General features: G+C 46.5%; 1 protein-coding gene and 1 pseudogene across 6 annotated transcripts; both read left to right on the forward strand.

The window, feature by feature from the left end:
* The first annotated feature begins 2,607 nt into the window (after positions 1 to 2,607).
* On the forward strand, positions 2,608 to 5,276 carry LOC117019966 (Golgi SNAP receptor complex member 2-like; annotated as a pseudogene).
* LYZL6 (lysozyme like 6) lies at positions 5,124 to 11,754 on the forward strand. Of its 6 annotated transcripts, XR_004422604.1 has the most exons (7): positions 5,124 to 5,255; positions 5,694 to 6,034; positions 6,938 to 7,096; positions 8,023 to 8,101; positions 9,237 to 9,325; positions 9,485 to 10,275; positions 10,797 to 10,853. XR_004422604.1 is itself a non-coding variant. In XM_033102208.1 (6 exons), exons 2-5 carry the CDS (start codon positions 5,734 to 5,736, stop codon positions 9,304 to 9,306), a joined length of 609 nt encoding a protein of 202 aa, XP_032958099.1. In that variant the 5' UTR covers positions 5,124 to 5,255; positions 5,694 to 5,733; the 3' UTR covers positions 9,307 to 9,325; positions 11,618 to 11,754. The 6 variants fall into 6 exon arrangements, 2 of the variants coding, with proteins under 2 accessions (XP_032958099.1, XP_032958096.1); XR_004422603.1 differs by lacking the exon at positions 10,797 to 10,853 and adding an exon at positions 11,618 to 11,746 and having other exon boundaries at positions 9,237 to 10,275; XR_004422602.1 differs by having other exon boundaries at positions 9,237 to 10,275.
* Positions 11,755 to 11,940: the final 186 nt, after the last annotated feature.

An 11,940-nucleotide genomic window follows, 5' to 3' on the forward strand; every position in this document is an offset into this window, starting at 1 on the left:
AGAATTAAAAGCTCCCACAGCCATTCTCTTCCCTGTTGAGTGCATGCATGTTCCTAGAAATGGAATGCTGGGTCGTAGCATGTACATATATTTGACTTTCAGTTACTGTCAGAAATCTATTAAAAGTGTTGTTTCTACCAGTTTATAATCCTACCATGTGTGAGAAATCTTGATTCTCCCCGTCCTTATCAATGTGTGTTATCAAACTTTAAAATATTTGTCAATCTAATGGAAGAAATGTGTTTTCTCATTGTTTTTAATTTGCATCTGCCTGATGACTAGTAAAGTTGAGTATCTCTTCATATATTTATTGACCATTTGTGTTTCCTATTCTGTCAGTTGCCCTTTGCCCATTAAAAAAAAATTCTTTGTTTGATGTTTCCTTTTTGTATCAGTTCGTTATGTATTCTGGACATTAGTTTTTGTTATCTGCTGCAAGTATCTTCCAGTCTTTGCCTGTCTTTTTATTTATGGTGCCTTTGGTGTAAAAAAGGTTTTTGTTTCAATTCAGTCAGCTGTATCAGTCTTCTGTGGTTTGTGGTGGTTTGGGAGGGTAGTTTTGTTTTTTCTTTTATGAAATGCATCTTTTACCTAAGTTGTAATATACATATCTATATTTTCTTCAGAAAGTTTGAAAGCCTTCCTTTTTACATTTAGGTTGTAAACCATCTTGAGTTTATTTTTGTATATTACGTGAGGTATCATTTTTCCCTGTGGGTAACAAACTGAGCTGTCAGCGTTTATCTAAGTCCATTGTTTTCTTATGGATTTATGTCATCAAATCCCCAAATATGTAGGCCTGTTTCTGGCCTATATTCTTTCCTCTTGAGTCAGGGTTAGGGGTGAGAGTTTGCATATCTTTGTCTCTCGCTGCATACTACTAGATCGTCTTAATTAAGTCTGTGATAGTCTTAATAGCAGGTAGGAGAAGTCATCCCTTTCATACCTGTTCAGAGTGTCTTGGCTAGTCTTCGCCCCTCCTCTTTTTTTAGGACGTTCCTGTTCCTACCAATAATGTCACCAATTTTCAGATTTCCTCTGGTAAGCTACCTCTGAAAATTACCCTCACCGCCTACCTCCAGGCCTCCAGTAAAGCCCTAATGTCCTTTCTGTCAGTGTTACCGTCCAGTCCTCTATAGCTGTTTCTATGGGTACCCTGATCCCAATGTTGGTTACCTCGAGTTGCAGGCCTGCATCTGCCTCCTGTCTCCACGTGCCCCGTTCTCAAATGTCCGGACTTGCCTTCCTGAAGTACCTCTGGTCTCGCAGACTCTAGTGGTGACCTCTAGTTACCCCTCGGGGCCACGGGTCTTGCCCAGGAGCACTGTGGGAGTCATTCGAGGGCTGGCCTTGCTTCTGGCGCCATGGGTCATGGTTAGAGGCTGCAGTAAAGCCCTGGAAAAGACTAGAGGCTAGTTGAAACCAAATTTGGGCTCCTGGCTCGTGTCTGTGCATTTGGGGTCCCAGTCTGTGGTGCTCGTGGTGGAGGATGGGTGCTGGCCTTTCCTCGGGGTTGGGGATCCTGTAAGAACTCAGCAGGCCCCCTTCATGTGGCTCTAACACCGAGAGATGGTAAGCACCAGGAGGTGGTGGTTGGGAGTAGCGTAAGAATATTGCAAGGATTCATCCCAGGGACCCCTAGGAAGGGTTCTGAGGGTGACCTTGGCCAAGCCCTGGGGAGCCTCCGGAGAGTGCTCGGGGCCTGATGTCTCGGACCACGCCAGAGGGCCAGGGTACAGTGTTGCTTTTCCAAATGAGATGGCAGCTGCCTCATTGGCAGGGAAAGATGTTTCCCAGACAGGAGATCCCTGTCTTTGAGGACCTTCCTCTGACGGTTTCCTCCAACCAATCGCCTCATCCCCTCTCCCTCTGACCCCGACCCTCTTCCTGGCAGGCCAGCCTGCTCATAACCCCCATGACGTGCCTTGTATGCCTTTTTGCATACCATCTTCATATCTTCCGTCACCAAATTGGGTCTCCCTTCAAAATGATGCTGAGAACTCCCTTCACCCACAAAACTCCCTCCAGCTTCCTCTTTCTCGGCCCAGCCTGTTCCATAACTCGCCTTGGCACCACTGCGCTGAGCTCTTCAGCTTTCTGTTTGTTACGCTCGTATGTGTGAGTGTTCTCTTAAGTCTTCTCGGGACTTTTCTTGTCTCTCTGGCCTGTGTTCCTAATCACATCGTTCTCAAGGACAAGGATTATATCTCTCTTGCCCTTTGACTCCCCCTAGTACAGACCAGTGCTCAGCACATTGGGTCAAACAACAGAGTGGGATTGGCTGGGTCCAGATCGAGGTTTATCATTTGCTTTGCAACCTTGAACAAGTTACATAGCCTTTCTGGATTTCAGTCTTATTTATAAAATGAGAACGATAATATACTTTCCTCATAGGCTATTGACTTTGCAGAATGTCTCAGAGGTGGTAAGCACTCAGTAAATGGCGCCAGTCGGTAGTATTAATACTAATGTTACCATAGTACAAACCATGCCAAAATGGGTGGCCTGAGTGCCACGTACACATTGTACAGTTCAGTGATGCTGGCCGTTTCAGTCACTTACATGTTGGCGTCGGAAAAGTCTTTCCTGACTGAAGCGCTATGATCACTCCTGTCTCACTCGTTTCCTCCCTCTTCCTTTGACAGGCAGGTCCATGAGATCCAGTCTCACATGGGACGCCTGGAGACGGCAGACACGCAGTCTGTGCACTGTGAGTACTTAGCTGTGGAGACCACAGTCCTTTCTCTGATGACGCGGTGCTAAAGGGCTGGGTTTCCTGACTGCATTTCTGCCTCGGAGGCTTAATGATTCAGCGTGGAATGAGTTCTGTTGTTAGGCTACAGAAAATCCTATGGCACAGTCACCGATTTCCCTGCTTGTGCTTTGGAATCCCCCAAGTCTCACCCCATTGCCCCTCCACTCAACTTGACATGGCCCCGTGGGAGTGGAAGTCCTTCCCCCCCATTTGTCTTAATCTGATTACCTAGTCCTTAGAGGAATGTGCTCCACAAAAAGTCAGAGATGTGTGACTGGAATTGGTCATTTCTTCTGAGCTGAGAACTGTGGCTTTTTAGGACAGTTATTCAGAAATGAATGGCAATATTAATTAGTTTCGGAAAACACCATGGTTTCTCTGGAGAAGAGAGCTGCTTTGTCTTTTTTAGTTTCTTTTCTATAAGAAAAGGTCCTTTTCCTGAGTTGGCCGTGCAGACACTCCTGCTGACCCACACACTGCAGAAACTGTTTCGTCACTTCACTGCTTGGCTGTCACCATGCCCATTTCTTCTGTTTCCTCCTGTCTCCTTTCTACAGCCTCAAAAGTACCTCTTGTTTTGCTTCCGTGCCCCCCCCCCCCTTATTCTAACTGACCTAGGAAAGTGACATTGCTGTCATTTCTTTCTGGAGCAAGAAGCAGTCTGGGTGCCTTCTTTTGGGCACGGTCTAGTTTGTGTCCATCGACTTTGTTTGCCTTCCCAACAATCTAATTGTTACATGATTAGGAATGGAAAAGAGGTCATTTTGACTCTTGATCACAGGGATAAGGAAAATGACTGTATTTATCATATCTTTACCTCTGTGGCTTCTTTCCTGGGCCTTTCCTAATGATATTGGTCTATTTTGGGGGCTCCAACATCAGCCCACACGTTCTTATGGAAAGCCTTAAGGGAACTCTTCTCTATGTTCAATTACTAATCCTCCCCTTTGTGCTTTCTTTTAACCTCATGATTGGAGGGAATTCAATTGTCAGTCTTTCTACTAGATAGTTACAGTCCATATTGGAGAATAATCGCAAAGGAAAAGAGACCTCTTTCTGTATCAGAAAATACTGCATTTTGCTTCAAAACTTTATTTGTACAACCTTTAAATGTTCGTTTTATTTTCAAAAGGCGAGAAATTTATTTCTGCAGATTTACCCCAGCTTGTTAAAAAATTGGCATTGTTATGGCATTAAATGCTATTTATATTTGAAACAACATTTACAGAGTCTCTTAATATAACTTAAATTTTTTCCCGTTATTCATTAGTGTATGCATGTTTCTCCTTTTGAAACATGTATTTCTGAGTCTGTTGGGTATGGAAAAAAGATTATGTTTGATTTATCACTCTAAGTTCACTGTCTCTTTTCCAACGATTCTTATTTTTTTCTTTTTGTATAGTAGCAGAAAACGAAATCCAAGCAAGCATAGACCAGATATTGAGCCATCTAGAACATCTGGAGATTTTGTCCAGCAAGGAGCCCCCCTAACAAAAGACAGAATGCCAAACTGTGAGTTCTGTGACACCCCAGGCCCCCAACACAGGCCTTTCTCCCGGTGGGGGGGAAGGGGGCCATCAAATAGTACGAATCTCCATTTACACATTGAAAAATTGAGAGTGTGCAAAGATCAAGTCCCCATAAAGCACACAGTTCTGTTTGAGTGATACTCTCTCAAAATAAAACGTCTGTGAGGTTAGTGGCTCAGAAGTCTTGTGTCTCCTCACCTATCTGTGTCACTTTGAAATTCTGCCTCCGGTGCTGTTTTTCTGACCAGACCCATGGCCACTTGAAGCCTAGTGCTGCCAGAGCGTTTACTCTGCCCTTTGGTTCTTGTTACATTCTTGGGTTGAAATGAATTTTGCTCTTAATCACTTCAGTCGGTCTATTTATAACGAAATATCGATCTAATGTTTGATACTCCCCCTTGAAATTAAAATGAAACCACTCTCACAACCTCCACCCTAACCCCTGCTCCCAAGAGTGTTATGAAACTTGGTTGATGCTTTACTCCAAAGATGCCCTTGGGCTTCTTCCAGGAGAGCGATATAATCCATAGCAGGTCAGGAAAGAGGTCATCGAGCCTGCTTCCTGTCACCTGTTCCCTGTCATGCATCCAGAATCAGAGACCAGCAGGTATTTAAGTAAAGCTGCTGGAATCTTGTGTGCTACAACCCTACTTTAACCACAAGCTACTTCTTTAGTTTCAACATCATTGGTCAAAGTCAGATTATTTGGGGGAGGGATAGCAAGAAGAGGTACAGAGAGAAGTCAGAAAATGTGTTCTTTCCTAAATATAAAGCCTGGTGACCGCAAATTGTGCCGCCCTGGGGTCCTGGAATGGAATCTCTCTCTCTTTCAATTCTAGTCGTGTCGACCAGTTAAAGTATGATGTCTAGACCTGCAGACTGCTCTCAGAAACTTCCAGCATCGGCGATACACAAGGGAGCAGCAGGAGAGACAGCGAGAGGAGCTTCTGTCTCGCACCTTCATCACCAGTGTAAGCCAGGCGCCTGGGTGAGGGTCTGCTGAATCTGGTTACTGTAGGGTGGGAGAGAGACACAAAAGAAAGGTTACAAGCTCAGACTAGTATGGAGAGAGTCTTAGGAGACATAAGATCTGTGAGGAAACAAGGCCATCTTGTCCAAGCAGAAGCTTCGTGCCTGATTCATAAGGAACCGAGGCATTTGCCCCGAGGAATAATACCTTGTTTAAGGACACACACACACACACACACACACACACACACACACACACACACCACACACAGACACACACACACACACACACCCCCCCCCCCCCCCCCCCCCCCCCCCCCTGGTAACAGAAATAGCACCACTATTTGACTTCATGGCATTGACTATTTGGAAGAATATAGGCCCGTTATTTTATGGAAGTTCTCTCTGTCTGGCTTTGTCCTACGTTCCCTCACGATTAGACACAGGTTACGCATCCCTGGCCAGAAAACTACATAATAAATGAGAAGAAAGAGACTGCAAACAGCCAGGTGGGGAGCAGTGAGTGACCGAGGACATTCGGCTGCTTTCTCCAGATTCCTCAGAGACTCAGAGAAGACCAGCAGGAAGTCTGTGACACCCAGAGAACCGCGGGCCCTCGGCTGCACCTTGTCCCCTCCAAGGATGAGAAGGGCGCTACTCATCTCCTGGGTCGCCTGCCTCGTTACCACTCATCAGGCCAGGCTCATCGGCCGCTGTGACCTGGCCAAGCTGCTGCACCAGGAGGACATGGACGGCTTTGAGGGGTACTCCCTGAGTGACTGTGAGTGCCATCTCCTCAGCGCCCTCATCTCCTCCTCTCCTGGGCATCCCTACGTGACCATCTTTCTTTCTCTCTTTTGTCTTGCAAACAAGTTAAAAACCCAGCCCTCTCCAAGAAACCTTTCCCAGCATCCTGTATTCATTTAACGGTTAATAAGTGAGCACTTATTATGTACCAGGAACCGTTTCGGTGTTGGGGATATAAACAAAGCCACTTCGCTTATAGTTTCACATTCTCCAGCAAGATAAGCAATACACAAAAAGAAAAATACAGGAATATTTTTATCACCTGGTGGTGAAAACTGCTAAGCAGAAGAATAAAGCAGTGGGGAGTGGTAGGCGACGCTGTTCTACAAGGGGAAGTCAAGGAAAGCTTCTCTGAGGAGGCGACATTGAGTAGCGCTGAATGAAGTAAAGGACCTGATCATCCAAATGTCTAGGGGAAGAGCATTCCAGGCAGAGGGAACAGCCAGTGCAAAGGCTTCGTCCTACTCCGTGGTAGAGATCTCTCCTTTTGGAGCAGGATTTGTGCATCCCTGTTTTACAACGCTTTCTCCTTGGATCTTGCTTTTTTTAGGTACACATCTTTATTCTTATACTATAGGCCCTTGAGGGCAGTATCTACGTTTGACCCAGCTAAATATCCCTCCCTGGGCTTTGCACAGTTCCTGGTATACAGTAGGTGATTATGAAGTGCCAGAAGCATGGAGGGACAGATGGACAGATGAATGGTTAGACTGATGAGTAGCTGGATGGACCGCAGGATGGGAGAAGGAGCCAAGGGGTGTTTCTCGCCCACTAGCCCACGTAGCCCCTTAGGCCTTGGTCCTTCCTTTGGATTCCTCATCTTCCTTTCTCGTCCATCTCCCTCGGCTTCTAAACATCCTCCTCTCCCTGCTCTAAGGGCTGTGTCTGGCTTTTGTGGAAAGCAACTTCAACATATCGAAGGTCAATGAAAACGCAGACGGCAGCTTTGACTATGGCATATTCCAGATCAACAGCCACTACTGGTGCACCGATCACCAGAGTCACTCGGAAAACATTTGCCACCTGGAGTGTCAAGGTCTGCCCAGGGCCCGGGCGGGGGCGGGGGGGAGGTGAGAGAGGAGCAGGCTCCACTCTCAGAGCCTCTCTTCCCACTCACAGCCTGGGAACGCCCCCAGAGGGATGGCTCAAGGACTCAGGGACTGACTTCACCGAGCAGAGGCTTTGACCAGTGGCCCTAGTGCGGGTCCCGTTAGGAGATTCTGCAGTGTCCTTGAGCAGGATGCAGAACCGCTCTGCACAGACAGCAGCCCTAGAGCAGTAGCAGCAGCCAACGATGACTGAGAGTGTATTCTGTACTAAGCAGGTTACAGGCATAGCTCGTTCACCCAACTTTCCATGTAGGAGAAACTCTTAGGATCCCCACTTTACACATGAGCAAACTGAGGCTCGTAGAACCAGTGCTGAATGCCAGACTCGAGGTCCTGGAGGCTCAGCTCTAACCACTGAGTGGTACTGTCTTTGGCTAACGGTCTGACCAAGGCCCCGTGCAAGCTCCCCACCTCAGAGCTCCCCATCCAGGAGGCTGCACAGGTCCAGGACTGCACCCTTCACCTCCTCGTGCGTGCGCACTCTGATTAATGTCCCTGGCTCTTCACCTCATTAGACAGCTCATGCCCTCATCTCTGTGCTGCCTATTTTGCCATTTCCTTTCCCTAGAAACTCCCGAGCGTTGGGTGAAGCACCACCTAATCCGGCTAGGAACTACGGTAGTGAACAGGACCAAGTCTCAGTCGTCTTGCCCCTCCTGGCCCCACCCTTGGGCACCCCTGACCTCCAGCAGCCATGCAGGGGACGTCTACATGGGCCTGTGGGCACGAGGCTTTGCCTAATGTGGAAATACTCAGCCCTGGGGGGCACCTGCCTGGGCAGGGAGAGCCAGTGTCCCCCAGTCTTTGGGACTGTCCTCTGTGCGCTCACAGGTATTCTGTTTCTCCTTTTCAGAACTGCTGCGCCCCAATCTTCTCTCAACCATCCACTGTGCAAAAAGAATTGTGTCTGGAAGAGGTGGCATGAAAAACTGGTGAGGAAGACACTGTAGGACTAAGTTAGTGGGCAGAGCCCCAAGAAGGAGGGATGACAGAGAAAGGGACAGCAGGCAAGGACGAGACCCTTTCTGCGGTCTAGGAAAGTGTGGGAGACTGACAAGGCTTGGAACTGTGAGTCAGAAGACCCTGGTGTCGGGTTCTTTCTCTGATATTGTATTAAACAAAACTCTTTTGGTTGCACTAATAAAACCACTTGAGCATCTGAGGGAGAGGTATTCAGAGAGGACAGTGTCTGGCTGAGCCCAGAAAAGGTGCAGCTGGGCCTCGGGAAGAGACTGGAAGCCGGGCGGGAACTTGACAGCAAGCTTTCCCAGGCAGGATTCGGTTTCTCTTGGTGCATTTGCTTCACTAGTCCCTCTGCAGACCAGCTTTCTCTGATCCACTGTCCTCAAGACAGACTATGGCTGCCCACGTTTATGCTCTAACATCCTAAGCAACTATGGAGACTGGCTAAGCTCAGTCCAACTAAGTGCTTGGAACAGAGATCTGAACCGGGTGTGCCTACTTGGTTCCATCACCTGTAGTCATGGGAGCAATTAAAGCAATACAGTCATGGCTGCCACTGGGTTCCTCTTTCCATAATTGGAAGCAACATTTTTTATAAAAAGTGTGTTGCTCATCATCTGGGCAGACACCCCAAAGCTGTCGGCTTTCCATTAGTGGATGTTGGGATGGTTACCTAACATTTTGAGCTTCAAAGCGGACATATAAATAATACAAATGGCTGCCTCTGCACGAGACTGTGAGGATGGAAGGAGTTAAGTGTCTAAAAACACCATGCAAAAGGAAGGACGTGATGACTATTAGGGCTGGAGGGAGAGTCCATAATTGTACCTGGGAGATGGATATATATATGGTAAGTGTCAGCCCTTCAGAGGGAGATGAGGATTTGAAAATGTGGAAACACACTGAATGGGGGAAGAGAGCAACCCCACAGAGAGGGGAAACTTAAAGGAAGAATCAGAGGGGCCACAGGAAGACAGACGAGAGCTAGGAATGAAGTGGGTGCTGGGCGTTGTTCTGTATGGAAGACTCACTAAGAGCTGGGTCCCGTGTGTGCAAAAGCAGCTACTAAGTGGGAAGCAAGAACCAGTCTTTTCCCTCCCACAGGGTAGCATGGAGGATGCACTGTTCAGGCCGGCCTCTGTCCTACTGGATGACAGGATGTCACCTGGGATGAGGCAGGGTGCAGGCCTGCTGTGAGTCATTTCAAAACTCCTCTCCTCCCTTGGAAGTCTTTATTTCCTTTTCTTTGCCTCCACCTCGTGTTAATTTCTTCCCTTCCCATTTACAAATAAAACTGACCAGAGCCTCAGGACTTAATGGTTTTCTGGGGATTCCTCCTTGTTCCCATCCAGGTCCAGGCTCCTGGTTCCTGACTGTCATTTGCAAACCAAGAGGACCACAGTGAAGATGATTCTATATTTTTGGAATTATTACAACATTCCTTGTGCAAAGAATTCGCTATGTGCTCGTTTATTCACTATTAATTCCACATATACCTGGGGTGCCAAAAACATGTATACTCGTGACTTGTATTCATCTTTGGTTATCGGTATATATTGAGTATTCCAGTTTTAGTATACTTTTTTCCTTTCTTAAATGTTTATGCATATTTTGGCACCCTCTGTATGTGAGTACCTAATACAGCAGGAGTGTGCTGAGTACTAGAAGAAGGAAGATAAGACATAACTGGTATTCTTGAGGCGTTCCTAATCTAGGTGGAGAAGCAGAGACATACAGGAATAATGCACACGGTCAATGAATGCATACCTACAATAGATTGAGTGGATAATAACATCTGTAATTGTTGGTTAGAAACAGGATCAGGATCTGACTCGTTCTACCAAAGCCAACTATTTTGGAAGTAAAAGAAAATGCTCAGAAGTAGGTAATGGGTGGGGCTGAGGAACAGGTATATTGAGGTGGACAAAGTAGTGGTGGGGTGGGGAAGTGGTCCTAGATGGCAATGTTTGGGGAGGTGCTTTGGGAGAAAGGGCTAGAATCTGGGTGATAAAAGGACTTCTCTGGGTACGATCTGACTTACCTGCAAGGTGCTGACGTGGAGAAGAACCTGCTTAAGGACAATGCAGAGGCAGAGAAGGCGCCATTGGAGGAGTGTCCTGCACACAGCCACCGTCAGCTGTGTGTGAGTGAACTGGGGTGTTATCTTAGCCCACTCGTGTCCCTACTTCTGAGCTTTCACTTCTTCAGCTATGAAATGAGAGACTCGACTATTCAGTGATGCCCAGACTTTTGAATTTCATAAACCAGTAAAATGTGGGCGGGTAAACGAAGACAGTGATAAGATTTCCAACTTTTTATTTTAAAGTCCAAATAAGAATATTAATCAAAATATAACTATGATCTTAAGTGTGATTATACTGCAACATTTGAAAACTAGTACGCTTTTTAATTGGAGGGTTTTACCCAGCGCTCAGCAACTCACATATACCTTGTATGAAATATTTTGCTGAAGAACCTTTCTGTAAATCACTTATATGGATGCCCTGAATTAGGGATTAAGTTGCCAAAGTAATTTCTATAAGAACATATTAAATGACTACATATAGGATGTTTAAAATCAGGGGAGTAAAAAATGTGTTTCATGTCATTGAAAACTTAATTTGGGGTAGATTTCTGATTATTTAACTCACCCCAACATTGCAGTTTGGTTTGAAGGGAAGCAAGTAGAGAAAGAAAAAGGTGGCAGTGTTCTGAAAAGGTATTTAAAGTTTCTTTCTATGCAAAATAATTATTGTTATTCAATTTAAATCAAACCAGTCAAGGAAACTTCAAACATCTCCAACTTTGGGGCTTTAAGACGTCTAGCTTCCTGTGAAATGTGAGAGGAAGAGATTCAGTACTGACGCTACAGATTTCAGAAACCCGATTATAACAACAGCTCCATGTCTACATGAGGCCAGTCTTGGAATCAATGCCATTTAAAAACCATTACTACTGCCACTCACTGGGAATGAGATGAAGCTTCTCTCTTGGAGTTTCCATGTGAGAAGTTGTGCCAGACAATAATAAACAAGGACTGAAATCAGAGTATTAAAACGGGCTGTGAAGGAAGCAAGCTGGGTGCTAGTTACAGTATCTCAAGAAAATTATTTCACATTCTGCCTTATCGATCCTAAGTGTCTTCTCCACGTGTGCACTTGGGGTAGACCTCTGAAAAGTGACACTGCTACTTTCTAGTTAATGGCTGTGTTGAAGCAAGGTGGCATGGTGGACGTTTTTCCATGCCTTCCCAAAGAGCTACTCACTTGGTTTCAGTCCCTGTTTCCCAGAATTAATTGCTCACCTGGGAAAGTCCTGTAACAGAAATTGTGGAGTCATCACTGATTCAGTAGTAGCCCCATTCTAGCAGAGTAGTGAATTAATAATCAGACATGGATACTGAGAATTTAGAGGAAATGGTGACATGTTAGAACTAACTGTAAGGTGTTTCCCTCCTACCGCCCTAACTAGCATTCATTTTGTAGGTCAGCTACTTTTCCTGGAAGCACTATGGCGAAGGGGAGGAAGAATGCCTCTCCGATTTCAGCTCTGAGGAGGAAGAGTTCAGATTGCCCGAGGTGGACTAAAACTTCTGAATGTCCTGGGATGCCAGGCCCCGTGGCTTCCTGGGGAAGTTCTGCACCCCCCTCCCCCCCCAACCCCCACGTCCCTCACCGCCCCATCCCCCACCCCTGGGATGCTGGAGTCCGTGGCCACCCAGGCGTGCAGCCTAAATCCTGCCTCCTCTGAGGGGGAAGGGGACCCCAGTGGGAGGTAGTTGTCGCCTGTGAAAAGGAACGCTCCGACC

Source organism: Rhinolophus ferrumequinum, unplaced genomic scaffold (genome assembly GCF_004115265.2).
Source record: "Rhinolophus ferrumequinum isolate MPI-CBG mRhiFer1 unplaced genomic scaffold, mRhiFer1_v1.p scaffold_23_arrow_ctg1, whole genome shotgun sequence".
Lineage (NCBI taxonomy): Eukaryota > Metazoa > Chordata > Mammalia > Chiroptera > Rhinolophidae > Rhinolophus > Rhinolophus ferrumequinum.

Excerpts from the sequence above, each read along its gene's own strand:
- LYZL6 (XM_033102208.1), top strand. The coding sequence starts at position 5,734 with ATGAGAAGAAAGAGACTGCAAACAGCCAGGTGGGGAGCAGTGAGTGAC. Across the intron at positions 6,035-6,937 it reads GGGGTACTCCCTGAGTGACT|GGCTGTGTCTGGCTTTTGTG; the intron begins GTGAGTGCCATC and ends CCCTGCTCTAAG. Across the intron at positions 8,102-9,236 it reads AGAGGTGGCATGAAAAACTG|GGTAGCATGGAGGATGCACT; the intron begins GTGAGGAAGACA and ends TCCCTCCCACAG.